At 43.5% G+C, this 16,214-nt stretch overlaps 5 protein-coding genes and 2 long non-coding RNA genes across 19 annotated transcripts; 4 read left to right on the top strand and 3 right to left on the bottom strand.

Annotated features, from left to right (window-relative positions):
- Positions 1 to 430: 430 nt before the first annotated feature.
- LOC147042296 (uncharacterized) lies at positions 431 to 6,240 on the bottom strand. Its single transcript, XR_015068867.1, has 3 exons — positions 6,045 to 6,240; positions 5,123 to 5,213; positions 431 to 1,768 (listed from the first exon to the last, which is right to left on the bottom strand). It is a non-coding gene; the product is annotated as an uncharacterized LOC147042296 (long non-coding RNA).
- Positions 714 to 2,122, top strand: LOC147042298 (uncharacterized). The gene is made up of 2 exons (XM_085937416.1): positions 714 to 763; positions 1,499 to 2,122. The coding sequence occupies exon 2, from the start codon at positions 1,508 to 1,510 to the stop codon at positions 1,952 to 1,954; it is 447 nt and encodes a 148-aa protein (XP_085793542.1). The 5' UTR covers positions 714 to 763; positions 1,499 to 1,507; the 3' UTR covers positions 1,955 to 2,122.
- On the top strand, positions 2,630 to 5,420 carry paplnb (papilin b, proteoglycan-like sulfated glycoprotein). The gene is made up of 12 exons (XM_085937414.1): positions 2,630 to 2,689; positions 2,880 to 2,989; positions 3,062 to 3,122; positions 3,306 to 3,408; positions 3,474 to 3,601; positions 3,679 to 3,990; positions 4,064 to 4,240; positions 4,317 to 4,467; positions 4,535 to 4,619; positions 4,739 to 4,885; positions 4,953 to 5,031; positions 5,140 to 5,420. Exons 1-12 carry the CDS (start codon positions 2,633 to 2,635, stop codon positions 5,350 to 5,352), a joined length of 1,623 nt encoding a protein of 540 aa, XP_085793540.1. The 5' UTR covers positions 2,630 to 2,632; the 3' UTR covers positions 5,353 to 5,420.
- On the top strand, positions 5,711 to 7,089 carry LOC147042295 (enhancer of rudimentary homolog). Of its 2 annotated transcripts, none has more exons than XM_085937418.1 (4): positions 5,711 to 5,857; positions 6,070 to 6,157; positions 6,407 to 6,527; positions 6,594 to 7,089. In XM_085937418.1, the coding sequence occupies exons 1-4, from the start codon at positions 5,855 to 5,857 to the stop codon at positions 6,688 to 6,690; spliced, it is 309 nt and encodes a 102-aa protein (XP_085793544.1). In that variant the 5' UTR covers positions 5,711 to 5,854; the 3' UTR covers positions 6,691 to 7,089. The 2 variants fall into 2 exon arrangements, with proteins under 2 accessions (XP_085793544.1, XP_085793543.1); XM_085937417.1 differs by having other exon boundaries at positions 6,588 to 7,089.
- acat2 (acetyl-CoA acetyltransferase 2) lies at positions 6,851 to 9,944 on the bottom strand. Its single transcript, XM_085937415.1, has 9 exons — positions 9,808 to 9,944; positions 8,998 to 9,132; positions 8,741 to 8,922; positions 8,547 to 8,664; positions 8,285 to 8,428; positions 8,079 to 8,201; positions 7,867 to 8,021; positions 7,645 to 7,755; positions 6,851 to 7,577 (listed from the first exon to the last, which is right to left on the bottom strand). Exons 1-9 carry the CDS (start codon positions 9,854 to 9,856, stop codon positions 7,407 to 7,409), a joined length of 1,188 nt encoding a protein of 395 aa, XP_085793541.1. The 5' UTR covers positions 9,857 to 9,944; the 3' UTR covers positions 6,851 to 7,406.
- A 1,123-nt stretch (positions 9,945 to 11,067) lies between these two features.
- Positions 11,068 to 14,468, top strand: LOC147042293 (uncharacterized). Of its 3 annotated transcripts, none has more exons than XR_015069066.1 (4): positions 11,068 to 11,405; positions 12,901 to 13,086; positions 13,734 to 13,807; positions 14,018 to 14,468. It is a non-coding gene; the product is annotated as an uncharacterized LOC147042293 (long non-coding RNA). The 3 variants fall into 3 exon arrangements; XR_015069067.1 differs by having other exon boundaries at positions 13,918 to 14,468; XR_015069068.1 differs by having other exon boundaries at positions 13,731 to 13,807.
- LOC147042292 (uncharacterized) lies at positions 12,869 to 14,913 on the bottom strand. Of its 10 annotated transcripts, none has more exons than XR_015069064.1 (12): positions 14,835 to 14,913; positions 14,637 to 14,778; positions 14,525 to 14,550; positions 14,391 to 14,434; positions 14,170 to 14,220; positions 14,015 to 14,075; positions 13,851 to 13,966; positions 13,721 to 13,772; positions 13,480 to 13,618; positions 13,326 to 13,420; positions 13,144 to 13,252; positions 12,869 to 13,070 (listed from the first exon to the last, which is right to left on the bottom strand). XR_015069064.1 is itself a non-coding variant. In XM_085938422.1 (12 exons), the coding sequence occupies exons 5-10, from the start codon at positions 14,210 to 14,212 to the stop codon at positions 13,390 to 13,392; spliced, it is 324 nt and encodes a 107-aa protein (XP_085794548.1). In that variant the 5' UTR covers positions 14,213 to 14,220; positions 14,391 to 14,434; positions 14,525 to 14,550; positions 14,637 to 14,778; positions 14,835 to 14,913; the 3' UTR covers positions 12,869 to 13,070; positions 13,144 to 13,252; positions 13,326 to 13,389. The 10 variants fall into 10 exon arrangements, 4 of the variants coding, with proteins under 4 accessions (XP_085794548.1, XP_085794550.1, XP_085794549.1 ...); XR_015069060.1 differs by having other exon boundaries at positions 13,851 to 13,939; XR_015069065.1 differs by having other exon boundaries at positions 14,015 to 14,070.
- Positions 14,914 to 16,214: the final 1,301 nt, after the last annotated feature.

The following is a 16,214-nucleotide window of genomic DNA, read 5'->3' as shown; positions in this document are numbered from 1 at the left end:
AAAAAGTCCCTATATCGCCAGGCACCTCTGACACTCATCTGGACCACAACAATGATTCTTTTCTCTCCTCTGCCTCACGCTTGGCTGGACTCCCTGAATAGCAAATAATCCATACTCCTGAAACCCCCCGCACAGCTCTCTCACATACACACAATATTGGAATTTAAATGATTGCATGTGCCGAGCAGGTTCTCATAAAAATAATCACAAGTTGAAATACAAACAATATAATCAATCACATCATTTCCAACATCGCATGCTTGACTTGATACCAAAACACACGCAGTAGGAAAAACTGGCTTGATAATGCTGAAAAGCACTAAACGCGTTACAACACTGCCCTCCAGCGGATATTTGAGGAGAATTACAAGTTGAATGCACTTCTCAGTTTAAATATGGTAATAAACAATGCTTGTAAAAAATGTAAGTTCAAAACCACCAATCTATTTATTTAGTAAAATGAATATCGTCATTCTTAATTATTTCTTGTCTTTATTACAGAGTGGAAAATATTAGCTTGCAAAACCATTTATAATTAAAGTATTTAAATAATATCACGCTTCAATATTATTTTAAAAATAAATCTAAGGCTCAAAATAAATGTAGATAAATACAGATATTGACAAAATTATTTTTTTTTTTTTTTTGTCGCTTATGTGTGTGTTGCGTGTATCTCGTGAGCAGTGGGGGAGTTCCTGAAAGCATCCACTTATCTTCAGTCTACATGCAGAAACATACGTGCACATAACAACCAGAGAAACAAGTAAGGATTTCCCTTATTTTAGCTGTTTAATATTTGATCTATTTCTTTCATTTTTAGGTGGCACTGCTGCATGGATTAGTTTGAATAATCTTTTTTTTTTTCCCCCTTTTTAACTGTAATGTAATGTAATGCCGTAGAAAATGTGTTTTAGTTGTCATTCAGTCCATTTAGACGATTAAGAACTTGCTGAAGACTTTTCATGAACAATTATGCATATTGTAAAAAACTGTATACATATAAATATGTATATATCAATTAATGAATGGTTTTAAAACCGCTTTTGTTGACAATTCTGTATTTAAAGGTTGTCATCTATTGCGGAGCATGTTGTCTTGCCTTGATAAGAGACTTGAAGTGGTGAGGTCATCCTTATCGCTACACACATTTAAAGGCTAGGCAACTTTGCAACACTATTTGTATTATTTATATATTATTTTATTATGTTTTCAAGCAATGTAATAGATAAAAATAAAAAAATCTATGTCCCAAGTTTCAAGCAGTTTCCTGGATAGAGTTATAATGATAGAATGACTGCTCTGTATTCAATATAAAGGAGAGCAAATGGCAAGATTGGTTGCATTGCGACAAGGTGTGATGATGCACCTGAGTGTCAAGACTGTGGGCGGCTGCCAATCCGTCTGGAAGGTGTCGCTTGGGATAGAAATGGAGTCGAGGTCGGCGCTCCGGTGGGCGCAACAGATTAGCCACAAGTTGAATGATTCACTTGTCTTCCAGCTATCAGTCATGGAAGAAGACTCCAAGACAGAACCAGAAGCAGTGGCGGGGACGTCGGCGGAATGGTCGCTGGGGGAATGGCCGCCGGCGGAATGGAAGCAGATGAAGGCGGACAACAGTCAAGTCGACGGCACCGAGATGACGATCGAGATGACAGCCGAGGGTTTGAACGAGCTGATGAACAGCATGGAGAACATGCTGTCGGACGTGGAGCAGATGAGGAGCCAGTGCAGAGACCAGGCCCAAGAGCTTCTGGAAGCTGCCATGGAGCTGAAACAGCAACAGGATGAACTGAAGGAGAGCTACAAGGAGCTGGCCGCCGATATGCAGCAGATCATGGAAGCCCTGGAGGAGGTGTGCATCAGCAAAAGCGCCTTCGAAGCCAGAATGAAGGACACCGAGAAGCCCAACGAGTATCTTTCAAGGCCAAAAAATGACTTTGAGGGAAAAGAATGAGTTTGCGATTTGAATGTGTGAGCTTTAAGCAGCAGTGATATTTTTTTTTTTTCCTAGTGATGGTTTTGCTTTGCAAGCATTTTTCCATTTACCCCAACAATGATGGCGCCACGGCACTTATTTTAAAGCATTATCTTTACATGTATTCAAATAAACAATTTAACCGTGTTATTTTAGCTGACCTTGACTTAATCAATCCATGAATCTTAAAACATGTTTTTTTAAATCCGATAATGACAATGTTAGTTGCAGTCTGACTAAATATGCTATTCCAATTTTCTCTTTCTTCACGAGTCTCCGGACTATAAACACCCCTTTAACACGTAAATGACATGTTAAATCTGGCACAGACGTGGTATGAAGCGTTATGGTTGAACTCTGACACCTGATTGGCTGCGGTGCGGCGCCAAGAGGGAGGAAGACTATAGAAAAGCTGCGCGTGTGTGTGTGTCGCTTCACTTTTAAGAGCACATCTGGACTGCTGAGCTACTGAATTCCTACCATTTGAGCGTTCTCTTCCAGAAGGTAAGAAGATCAGAATGATTGTGCAATCTTGCCAAAAGTATTGGAACAGATGGTATTTACATTTAAAATGTAGTCATAGATTTTTTTTTTATTTGTGTGGAAAAAGATAATAATGCTGTTTTTGGTTGTTACGCTTTCCCAGTGTGCTAAAAAATGGACACGCTGAGGGTCTTGGCTCTGGTCCATTTGCTGGCTGTACCCGCCTTTACAGTGAGTCTCACATCTGGTAATGTTTGACATGTGGGATTTTCAGAACAGTATGTTCCGATAATACGCAAGACGTGCCAGCGATATTGCTCAATGTGCTCAACTTGTCTCGTACTTGCAGAATATTAACAATATTATGAGACTGAGTGATTTTTTTTAATTTTATTTTTTTTGAATGTATCTGCACTTCTAGCAATCACAGACGCTCCAGGACCACTGGGGTGAGTTTGGCCCCTTTGGCCCCTGCAGCCGCTCTTGCGGCACGGGAGTTGCAATGAGGACGAGGAAATGTATCACATTAAGGTAAGATAGAGGTTAGCGCGCTATTTAAATAATTAAGCTAATTCTTATTAATATATATATATTTTTTTTTAGGACGGATGGAGGTCATAACTGCAAGGGATCCTCAAAGTCCTTTCAGATCTGTAACATGAATGTAAATATTCATTTTGGAACCTATTTGCAAATATAGTACTGCTATTACCCAGACAATATATTAGGTAAACCTGTACAATCAAACGAGGCAAGCGAGAAGAATATTGTTGAAATATCGTAATTGAATCAATTATTCAGGTCGAGCCGATAAAATGTAACATTCAACGGCTTCTCCTGTTGGTAGGAGTGCCCGGTGGGATCCAGAGACTTCCGAGAGGAGCAATGTTCCCAATTTGACAGAATGTTCGTTCAGGGAAAACATCACACTTGGGTGCCATATTATGGAGGTATGCGGCGTCCAAAAAATAAAATCGCTCAAATACTTGGTTACAAAAATGGAGAATTTCTGCAGCCAACCCGTGTGAGCTGAACTGCGTCACCCGAGAACATAACACCGTTTATCGTCACCGGCCCAAAGTGGTGGACGGGACCCTGTGCCACGTGGGCCGAAGTGACATCTGCGTGGACGGCATGTGCAAGGTGAGAACCAATAAAGATTTCATCTTTGCAAAGCCTCATTCAATCTTTTTTTCTTTATCATGTGACGGATCTTCCAGTCAGTCAGCCAAGGTGTTATTTTGGGTCTGGAAGATGTCCCGCAACCAGAGCACGCGGCTCCCACTGTCGCCGCTAACCCCGACGGGACCCAAACGTACGAGTATAGAGCCAACGCTTACGGCGCCTGCTCGGTTACTTGCGGCGGCGGGATGCAGTATCGCACCGTGGAGTGTTGGCTTCGGGACCAACTCAACTCCCGCACGGTGGCCGAAAGCTTCTGCATCGATCAGGGCCTGGAGAGGCCTCAGTGGCAGCAGGCGTGTAACGCCAACCCGTGCGGAGCAAAGTACAGTGTCTCCGTCTTCTCCCAGGTTGCTATCTCCAAACATTCGCGAGGAAGCTAGCCGGCCCGATTCCAGCTCGTTAATCTCTCCGTTTTGGCAGTGCTCGGTGACTTGCGGGGTAGGCCAGCAGACGCGAGAGGTGATCTGCGAGGGCGCCAGGGGTGAACGTCTGGACGACAGCGCCTGCGTGGCCTTCACGAGACCTTCCTCGGTCCAAGTGTGCAGGAGACCGGCCTGCCGTCAGTACGTCACATGGCACGTGGCCGCCTACGGATTGGTAAGCGGAATGGGACACCAAGCAAGCCGTGGGGCTTATTCTTGACTTAAAAGTCGATCAAATTGCATATCTGCAGTGCACTCGCAGCTGTGGCGGCGGCGTGAGGGAAAGGCAGATGGGCTGTTTTGACAGAAACCTGACCCCATACCCGGTGGTCAGGTGCGGGATTTCAAGGAGGCCCGTAACGGTGGAGGAATGCAACGTACAGCCCTGCCACCAAGCTCAAAGTCAGTCAACAGGCCAAATATTCTTTCGAGGAAGTTGTATTGACTTGATGAATATTTTCTTCTCGAGGTGTCCCGAGTATACAGAGTCCGGGGTTGCATGAAAGCACCATGACGGGATTTGTACCCTACGTTCCTGAAAATCCATCAGGTGTGTAGTCAATTACTTTTTTGGTATTTACAACTAGTTTGTCATAAGAGGAAAAAAAAATATTCCAGGTCTATTACGCCAATGACAAAATCTATGACATTCATATATATCCGTTCCAGCGAGCAGGCCAAACACTGACAACAATCCCAACGTGAGAGTAAACGCTCCCAACTGCGCCCGGTCTTATTACGGCTGCTGCCCCGATGGTCGTAGCTCGGCCAGCGGTCCGGGACATGAGGGTTGCGTCCAACATGACTGCGTAAACACCAGGTAGATCATTTTGGTGCCGCTTTTATCATGCAAAAAAAAATTATACTGACATGCCTTCCATTTTTAGATATGGATGTTGTCTGGATGGGGTCACCGCTGCTAGCGGACTTGGGAGAGCCGGATGTTCTGAATACCAAACTACTGTGGTAAAAAGAATGTTTCTCTTCTATTTGTGTGATGAAACAGTTAAGATACAAGACTGGTTCCCTTAGAAAATACAACTCAGACTGTATTTACCTTTGATTCCTAAGCAGCACACAAGCGATCCAGTCCCTCCTGCTCCACACGGTGCCTGCTCGCTGCCACGTTTTGAGGGCCCCTGTGATACCTGGAAGAGACGGTTCTATTACAACGCAAGCACTGGCAAATGCCAAGAGTTTTGGTTTGGAGGCTGCCAGGGCAACGCTAACAATTTTGCTTCTCTCGGGGAATGTCAGACGGCATGTGAGGCCGCAGCCGCATACTAAAAATTGAAAGTATGCATGATGTGATTGTGGCTTGCTTCATTGCTCTTTTTTTATGCTGGTAAAATAAAATGTTTTACTTTGTTGTTTATTCTGGCTCACCTACAATTAACAAAATAAATACTCTTCCATCTTATGCTTCTAAGGTCCCTTTTTAATTTCAAATTTACAGTGTTTTAAAAACAAATACTGTAATCACAAACTATTTGACACATATCACAAATATGCTGCAATTCAGTTTGGTGGTACTTTACAACAGCAACGTACAGTTACTTGACATAATAATAATAAACTTGATGCGAGGACTGCACTCTTACTTTGTAAACACTTTATTTTGAAATCCTTTTTCTTGACACAGGAAATGCCAGACGTCACTTCCTGTCAGTAATCTTAACGTAAACTGCTTCAAGGCGAAGAGGGATTTGTAAATCGAATTTGTCGTGCCGTTTCATCCCAGATTTATCGGCCAGAAATTAGAATATATTCGTTTAATTCAAACTCGAACATGGTGAGTGAATGCATTGTTTTAGGCTTTAACAAATGTGTATCAAATTAAGTTAACGGGCAGCTGCTGCTACGCTAACCAGCTAGCTAGCTAACTGGGTCAAACGTGCTGTGCAAACCGAACACAAACAAAGAAAATAATATTGCTTCTCTATTCGTCATACGTATTATTTTTATCATTCGTGTCTCACCTTTCGACTTTTGTCCATTTCCTAGTCGCACACGATCCTGCTGGTTCAGCCCACCAAGAGACCCGAAGGCCGAACGTATGCTGACTACGAGTCGGTGAATGAATGCATGGAAGGTCTGAAAGTTTCACCATGCAAATCTCGCTAAAATACAACCTGTGATTTATATTGTGTGGTGAACGTTTGACAACTTGCTAATGATCACAGCTGAACAATGTTAGCAACTCACGCGGCTTCCGTAGTTCAAAGCACGACCTCTCTGGCTCAGGATGCTTACTTTAAACATGACTGAGAATTTGTTTTATGATGCAAAGGGAGCAACATGGAATTTTCTCATGTCTTTCCCATCTGCATATTTCTCCTAGGCGTGTGCAAAATGTATGAAGAGCACCTCAAGAGAATGAATCCAAACAGCCCGTCCATCACATACGACATTAGCCAGTTGTTTGACTTCATTGACGACTTGGCGGACCTGAGCTGTCTTGTGTAAGTGTCTTAATTGAATTCAACACAATTTGGATGATTCCAATTTTGAATTCCCCCCAGTTACAGAGCGGACACACAAACGTACCAGCCGTACAACAAAGACTGGATCAAGGAGAAGATTTACGTACTGCTGAGACGTCAAGCTCACCAAGCAGGGAAGTAGCGATTTTCCTCTTGTTCTTCTATATGCATCTCAAAGGATTATACGGGGACAAATATACATTTCCAGTACTTTGAGAGGATGTCCTTATCGATTTCGTGGAAGGTCTCGGTCACCAAGATGAGACATTCTAGTTTCTAAGCGAATACAAGTTCAGTTCGTATTTGATGTTTTTATTTGATTTTTTTACATGCAGTGTAATTTTTATGGACAGACTTTAAATTGACAAAAGTTGTCATGTTATTCAGACTACATGATTATTTTAGTTGCGGGTTTTTTCTCTGTTGATGTTGTAAAGGTTTTTTTACATTGTATAGGATTCCAGGGAAACAGCAATGTGGTTGTTTTCAAATGTGATCATTTTGGTACAGGAACTGTTCTGTAATAAACAACTTAACAATATGACGTGTTTTGCAAAGTGCCCACATTCAAAAATCATGCACATATGCTAAAATGGAGGACCAATTCTGTCATTGGTTACCTCATAGAGGAATATTCACATAACCTCATCTTATGGCACATATCATTCTTCTAGAGTCCATTCATATGGAATATTGAGCTACAAGCGACCATACTCTCTTAGAGAGAACATATGAAGTTCTTTAGTGTCAGTAATTACGCACCTAGGGACATTTATGCAGCTCTACTTGGGCACAGTTGATAAGTTTGAGGTCCAAACTCACAACAGTGAGCAATCTTGAAGTGTAAACAATGTGACATCAGAGCCTCTCCACACACATGGCGATGCCCATCCCTCCGCCGATGCACAGGGACGCCACGCCTGTCCGACCGCCGGTCCTCTGGAGCGCGTGCAGCAGCGTCACCAGAATCCTGCAGCCCGACATGCCGATGGGATGGCCCAGTGAAATGGCGCCGCCGTTCACGTTCACCTGAAGCAACAAAAAAAAAAAGAGTTTCATGCCCATGTAGAATTTTTTTTATTTTTTTTTATGGTACCTTTTCTTCTTGCAATCCAAGCTCTTTAACAACAGCAATGGACTGTGCGGCGAAGGCCTCGTTGATCTCAAAGAGATCAACCTGGTCCAGTTGCCACCCTGCCTTCTCCACCTAGACATTTAACACCATTAGAGAATAAATTACCAGCATTTTGTGATAGCCCATTATTATTATTGCCATCTCAAAAACAAGCTAATTCAAATAAGAGTGTCCACTTCTCACCGCTTTCTTGATGGCGGGTATGGGCCCAGTGCCCATGACGGACGGGTCGAGCCCAGCTTGAGCCCACGACACGATCCGGGCCATGGCTTTGAGGCCCCGCTTTGAGGCCTCCGATTGGCTCATGAGTACGACGGCGGCTGCGCCGTCATTGATGCCTACAGTGTGAGAAAGTCCTCAAAGATCAAGTTCATTTGCATCGCTGTGCCACTCACCTGAGGCGTTGCCGGCAGTGACGGTGCCGCTCGCATCTTTCACGAAGCACGGCCTGAGCTTGGACATGCTCTCAAGATGGCTGCCGTGGCGAGGAAACTCGTCCACTTTCACTTCCACCGCGCCTGCAGAAGTGAGCGGGGGAAGACAGCAGGAACATTACCAGCTAATATCGGCCAATTAATCAGTGAAATAAACTGTCACATGCCTTTCCTGGACGGAACCACAACTGGGACAATCTCCTGGAGGAAGTATCCCGCTTTCTGAGCCGCTTCCACTTTATTCTGTGACCGGACGGCGAACACGTCCTGCGCCTCTCGACTGACGTTCCACTGCTTGGCCACATTCTCGGCTGAGAGCAGCAAAAAACAAATGTTTTATCATATCATAAAAACCTGACATTTAAACAGAGGTGTGTAGACTTTTTATGTACACGTCATACGATTTCACTCATTTTGTACCCAGCCCACCTGTGATGCCCATATGGTAGCCATGAAAGGCGTCGGTCAAACCGTCGGCCACCATGGAGTCCTGCAGGGAGGCGTCGCCCATTTTCACTCCTGCCCGCATGTTCAGTGTGTGAGGAGCCTGAAGAAGGAAAACAATTATGTCATACGACTCCTTCACTAATTTAGATTTTGTTTCAAATTGAATCAATCCTCACCCTGCTCATACTCTCCATGCCTCCTGCCACCACCACAGCGGACTCTCCGGTCTGGATGGACTGAGCCGCCAAACAGACAGCTTTCAGCCCAGAGCCGCAAACCATCTGGCAGCTCCACGCCGGGACCGAGAAGGGGATGCCTGCACCGACACTGGCCTGACGCGCCGGATTCTGCCCGTGCCCTCCGAGACAAAAGATCAGATTTAATCAAATTAGCGACTGGACGTTCACCAAGCCAATTTGGCTCACGGAAATACCTGCCGTCAGGACGTGCCCCAAAATGACCTCGGACACGTCTTCTGACTTCACTCCGGCCCGCTTCAGGACATCCTTAATCACCACGGAACATAGATCATGCAAAGGCACCGTGGACAGAGATCCATTCAAGGACCCTTTGGAGGAAAAAAATAATAATTTGAAATTCAATCTTGTAACATATCCTACTGGACATGCATTCAGATTTTTTATTTGAGGACAGTGTAGTTCAACTTAGTACATCTTAGGAAAACCATTACATGTATTTGTATTAGGTGGTTATCATTAATTGATATTCACTGTCAATGTCAAATATTAATAAATGTGATGATAAATAAAACTGACAAATATATTTCACGGGACATAAGAATAGATTATTCTTTCACAAAAATGGAAAAGTAAACAACTGTTATCAGTCAAGTTCATATGATGGTCCAATGTGCTCCCATGTTGTCAGTAACCAATCACATCGTGGCATTTCCGTGGGTCTATGACTATTGAGCCAATCACAGCCTTTGACCCAGAGAGGACACTGGCTGTAACCAATAGGAACTCAGCGTGACCTACCGTCACGAAATCACTTATTGATTCAACATTAAACATTTGCGGAATATGGGTAATTTACAAACATTTGACACATTTAAAACCATTTAATAGAAATACTTTGACGGTCACTTCTATGTGAATTAATCGCGAGGACGACGAGAAAACGACGAGCCACGGTTCATATCAATTGAATGAATAAAATCATTCAAATTGAGGAAGTGGCTTTTAAATGAATGAAAGTGGTGTGAAAAGCGTGTGAACATTACCAATAGGTGTCCGCGCGGCAGAGACGATGACAACAGGCTCTTTATCCATGTTAACTTGGCTGCAAGTCTGCTGTTCTTTGTTATGACAGTCCAGTCTTCCTGTTAATGTTGGCTCGTGAGTAAACAATTCGTTCAAAATAACGAATGTTTTCAGTGAACGAGTGTGAACGAATCACTTTGATTCGTTCTTTTGTCAGTTCATATGATTTCAACCAGTAGATGTCAGTCATGCGCATTGAAGCTGGTGCCACCACGCCGTAAAACAAAACGAAGAAGAAAATGACGTAACTTCCTATTCACGAACGAGTCAGGAATTGCATTTCCCGTTCACCAACTGAACGGATCTGTGAGTGAACGAGTGAGGGAGTGTTTTGCATTTCCAGTTCGTCGCGAGAACGAACGGATCAGTGAAGGAACGAGTGAGTGAGTGATTTGCACTTCCAGTTCATCGAAAAAACGAGTCTTGACTTTCTCGTTCGCCAACGAACGAGTCAATGAACGTGATCCAGAATGAACACCACTTCTTTTGTGCTCGTTTTCTCCAATCTAACGACTAACTTGACTGCATGAAAGGATGCGCCGTTATGCAACAGCGGGGAGATTGGGGAAATGTCGCCGTCTGGCGGACACGCCGTTGTAAATGAATGGGGTTTGGCACTTGGTGCATCTTTTATTTTTTTGGTTTAATTTCCCCCCCGAATGACACTTTGTAAATTTTCTACGACCCTCTGGGGGTACGTGGGACTTATGCTTGTCTTTGGGTCATCTTTATTTTAGAGCACTTACAGTAGTTTTTCAATAACGTGTATGCATATACACGCCTAAATATTGTTACCCAATATATCTACTGCAATTTCACAATTTTCATTGCTGGTTTGAAATGTACTTTTATTATTATTATTGTTTTAATAAACATTTATGTTTTATTCCTTGTTTGACGTCTCCCTCAGCATTTTCATTTTCTCCATTCTCCCTCCGGAGGGAACCACATGTTACATTTACGTAAACAATGATGAGCAGATCTCCGTTTGCTCATATCACTACAACTCGGTCATACATTTGTATGAAACTCAGACTATATGACAGAATATGATTTTATTTTACAAGGCAGGTCTTTTTGACTATTTTTGAGCTTCTTTTATGCGTGTTTACTTCATGATCCGAAGTAGTGTTTTATGCATGATGTGGGAGTGTCTTTTGTGCAAATTGCCAAAGAGGCGCTTTTGGTGATTTGAATTGAGCTTTCTCGGCCACCGTATACTTCCGCTTCAGCGAGCAGCTAGCTCTTCAGGTTGTTTCTATTTGGGCTTTCGAGTGAGTCATGTCAAGTTTTTCCAAGCTCTCGATTTGCTGTATGTATGTAAATGCGTTCATGTAAACAATGACAGAAAGGAGAATATTTGTGAGTCGTTAGGTCAGTGGAAACTCGCTAGCTCTCGTCAAACAAGAGGTGGAGCGTTAGCTAGCACAGCCACTGACAAGTAGCACCTGGCTGTCAATCAATTGGCGTTTGACTTGAACGTTGTTTTTCCACGTCCAAACTTGAAGACTGGAGGCTCCACGTCGGCTGCTGGTCGTCTATCTGCATATCTCCAAAGGTAGGTACCTCCCCATTTTGTTTGCCTCCTAATCTTAAATGTAGAAGGTCGTGTCATATGACTTCAAATGTTATCGAAGGACATTTGAATTGGTCATTTCCCAAATGAATAATGTCCAGTCGATTATTTGGGCCACAGTGAAAAGAAACTAAATAAGAAGTATAGTTTTGAAAAAATGCATTTGAACTTAGTCTATTTTTGATCATGATTGGCACACATGAAAAGTGAAAGTGTACTACTTTGTTCTTGTAAAATGATAACTTCAATCTAAAAAAATAGTGTTAGTTAGTTGGTAGTGTTATGTGCTTGAGGGGCTGATGTGTGATGTCATCTTGTCGTGGCACACCAGGGAGAAGGTGAGCACATGGCAAGCAGCTGACATCTCTCACAAAACCTATGTGCCAGGTACTGCTGCACAATATCTTCATCATCACACTCGCCTGGATGTGTTTTTTCATGTCATTGATGCAAACCAAGTTAGTCAGAAACATATTTAACTAACTTGGTTTGCATCAGTGTCATGGAAAAACTTGTCCAAAAGTGAGTGCTGGTACTGTGCAATACCTGTCTGGCACTTAGGTTCTGTCCCAGATGTTTGCACTGTTTGCATGTGCTCACCTGCCACGAGAAGTAAGTGACATCATACCTGAGCTCATCAAGCACTTCATCTGCTTCCATGCAGGCAGGCAGGCAGGGCCTTTTTAAACTGCTTTTCTATTCAATCACTTGTTCAAGTGGAATGTGAATCTTTGTGATTTATGATCAAATTTGCTCATTTGAAGTCTTTCATGCTTGCTGGTAACTGCATTGACTGCAAAGTACTGTTTGAAAAGTTAAGTGTCTGTCCACTACTATGTTTTCAGCAGCCTTGAGGTGAGTGTTACTGCAACAGAGCCAAGTCTTTGACTGACTGCTTCTCTCTGTCTGTCTCCACATGAGTCAAAGTGACTGCTTGACTCATGTGAAGACAGAGAGAAGCAGTCAAACACTCGGCTCTGTTCAGTGGCTGAAGGCAAACACTCAACTCAAAGCTGAAAAGAACCTTCCAAAACCTAAGTGCCACTTTGCCCGCCCCCTACCTCCGCCCAAATTCAGCCCGGCCAATCACGTCTCGCCTCAAATTTGCATAACCACGCCCACTTTTGGGCAGCCAATCAAAATGCTCCATTTTGCACATCTGACCAATCAGATTGCTCCATTTTAATGAGACCACGCCCACTCGTATTCCAACCAATCGCAGAGCACCTCATTTGCATATCAACGTCCACTATGTAACCAACCACAGCTCTTCATTCACATTGCTCCACCCACTTTTAGAGCTCTCAGCCAATCATAAAGCAGTATTCCAGCCCTCGTCCCGCCTCATTTCTCAAAATTTCACCAGAAAAAAATCCTGAAATTTTTTGGGTGGGGGGGGAAATAATTGATTGTGATGTTTTAAAGTGAAGAGTTGAAAGTTTGAGTAATTTGTAATAAAGCTTTATTTCTTTTGCAGAGTAAACATTCAATCACAATTAAGTACAAAGTTGGATTGCAGAGTGGAGAAGTGAAGTGGTCGGCCAGCGGGACGAGTGGTGAAGTGGTCGGCCAGAGGGACGAGTGGTGAAGTGGTCGGCCAGGGATGAGTGGTCTGCCAACGGTACGAAGGTTACTCCATGCCTGCACCTGAGGCAAAGAGATTGTAAGTAAAAAGCCAAGTCAATGTTTTGTGCAAAAAATATTTTGACATGCAACGTACCAGTGCGCAAGTCAAGTTCCCCAGGGCACAAAGTATTGCAAGCTGCATGACCAGTAAATGGATTTGTCCCTTGCTACATGACCTGGGAAGCTGACTTGTTCTTTGGTGCCTGTCAGAAATAGGGAAAAATATTACTGGAATAGATAAGCTTGTGCAATGAGGATTATTTCAAATTGCCTCACTTCTCGGGTTGCCTTAGTAACAAGGAAACTTTAGTGTTGCTGGTCTGCAGCTTTGGTCTGGTCCTCAGCGAGCAGGTACTAGATGATTCACCACCCTGGACACAACAATTCAAATTTGGAACATGTGCTGAAATTTCATGACTTTCATTCTTACCAGCAGAGGACACTCCAGGCAGCATTTTGTGGACCATAATTTGTCACCTCTTCCTGGAAAGACAAAGGAACATTTACATTACTGATGTTATTCTTACCTGTAGACTGGAAGTGGCCAGTCGCTGGTGCAGGGGAGACACCTGCACACATCAAGCTGCCATTTAGTACAGTTTATTTGAGCATCAACTTTGAAAATGGATGCGGCTTTGAGGAACCTTAGCACAATTTTGTAAGAATTTTACCTTTGGCCAGCAGGTGGCAGATTTTCCAACTGCATCCTTCCTGGAAAGTGATCTGCAGGAAGAGGGAGGGATGGGGAAAAAAAACAGGTAAGCGCTTTTAAACAATGTCAAGTTTGTAGTAAGTTGTCACCTGTCAGCAAGTCGGCCAAGAAATTGATCATGCCACAGGTTCAAAACCTTGTACATCCATGCTGCAGAAACTAGGTCTTTTGGCACCTCCTAGTGGACAAAAGGAGGAAGAATATGCTGAAATGTTTGACACGTGTCAAACATTTGAACGCGTGCGTGTTTCACCAGTGAGGAATGGAGGGTAGCGCTGGACGGCTGGACGTTTCTCCAACCACAGCTTGCTGCTCTGAAAGACACGGTAACGTTACAACTATTCTGCTTTTACATTTTTAGCCGAACAAGCAAATTGGAATTGGCAACGTGTTGAGCCAAGACTAGACCTGCAAGTGTCATGAGGCCATGCGAGGACTGCAAGGCGGCCATCTTGGACCCTGCAGACAAAAGAAAAAGAACAAATGTTTGCTTTGGTCAATTTGATAAGATGCCTTGCTAATAAAAATCTTTTGGCCAATTTGCAGTCAATCTGCTCCCTCTGTTCCAGATGCAGGCCTGTGGACAGAAATAAGACAATCAGAAGCAGTCGATTGACTTTAAAACTCACAGAAAGTTCGTCGGCCATGACTGGGTCGTCTTAATGATTGGCACCTGCAGACAGAAAGCAGAAAATTAGCACCAAAAATATTGGACTCATTCATTCTCTGGTGGATTTATGCAAACGCTGCTTTGTCTACTTACCTTCCGGCGCTGTCGTCCAGACGTTGCTAAATGTTTGAGCAAAAAAATGGCGTTAGTGCTCTTTCCACACGGTGCGTGCGTGCTTGAGTTTTCAAAATGTAGATGTACTTACCCACCGTCAATCGTTTGGTTGCACGCCAAACAAATGCGTTTTGGTGGTCGTTGAAGACGTTAACTGCTAACGCTAGCTTCTGCAAACTTTTTAGCTCGCACGCTTGCAAGATGGAAGCACGCTCGCCCAAAGTACAAGTTAACTGAAAGAGAGCAAAAGCATTTAGTTTGAAAATGTTAGCAAACGTTAAACACCTACCTTGTGACTTTTAAAGGCTGTCGTGCAGCCGGCGCGGCAGGTGGACCAGAGCAGCGTGGCGGCCGCTCGCTGTCAGAGGAGAGAGTGAGAACGAGCGTCGCGTTTGTGACGCCTTTTATACTCTTTTTGTGATGACGTCATCAGAAGGGGAGGGGCCCAAAAAAAAACAGGCACTCAGTTAAGCGTGAGAAAATCCTACTCAGTAGGAGGATCCGGGGCTCGAACCAGCACTGCATTAATGGGAGTCAATGGTATTATCCTCTCGACCATTGTCCGTTGGAAAATTGACATTGAATTCTTTCTATTATCCAAATTCATGAAGCCATCCAGGAAAAGTTCAGAGTACCTTCAATTACAAACTTCTGACGATGACATTCAAGATCTCGATTGGCCGAACGGTTAGAGTTTCCCCCTTGAGTTTGGGAGAGGCAAGTTCGAATCTTATGTGTCGCTCTATTTGATTTCCAAAAGCTGCAAAGATGAGTCTCGAACTCGAGGCTCCTGGACACCAACCCAAGTCTTTAACCATTCTGCCATTTTGGCGTTGAAATTTTCGGAGTTTTGTTATGTATTCATAGTATATGTCTTAAATATTAGACAAAAATACTAAATCACTGTCATTTTCTGAACACTCAATGGTCAAGTGGATAAAGCTTTTACCTTTTGTTCGGGAGAACCGAGTTCGAGTCTCATACTATTCAATCTTTAGCTCAGAGTCTGCTTCGTGTGGGGCTCGAACCATGGTCTCCCGAACACCGGGTAAAGTTAAAAACCACTCTGCCATTTTGCCAGCGAAACTCGCCTTTTTTTTTTAGTAGTGTACTTTAAAATGTGAATTTGCTCGCTAAACTAAATCTTGACAGAACATTCAGTGGTGTAGTGCACAAAGCTTTTACCTAATGCGCTGGAGAATTCGAGTCTGCCACTATTCACACTTTAGCTCAAAGTCTGCTTCATGTGGGGCTCGAACCATGGTCTCCCGAACACCGGGCAAAGTTAAAAACCACTATGCCATCATGCCAGTGAATCTCGCCCTTTTTTATTGGGTAGTGTACTTTACAATGTAAACTACCAATTATTGACAGATCATTCATTCGTGTAGTGCAGGGGTGGCCAATAAGTCAATGGAGTCAAGGACACTCCATTAGGTACACCGCCATTTTCAGGTGTACCTAATCACAGGCCACTTCATTAGGGAAAAATCATGGTCAAAATTTAAATGAAAGTGAAAAGTGCCACACCCAAACAACCCCCCACTTTCTGATTGGCTGGTTGATCTGTGACGTCACAGGGACACTCCATTAGGTACACCGCCATTTTCAGGTGTACCTAATCATAGGCCACTTCATTAGGGAAAAATCATGGTCAAAATTTAAATGA

Source organism: Syngnathus leptorhynchus, chromosome 18 (assembly GCF_054491065.1).
Source record: "Syngnathus leptorhynchus isolate UIUO chromosome 18, UIUO_Slep, whole genome shotgun sequence".
Lineage (NCBI taxonomy): Eukaryota > Metazoa > Chordata > Actinopteri > Syngnathiformes > Syngnathidae > Syngnathus > Syngnathus leptorhynchus.
Note: the sequence above shows the minus strand (reverse complement) of the source record. Positions and strands in the feature narration are given on the sequence as shown.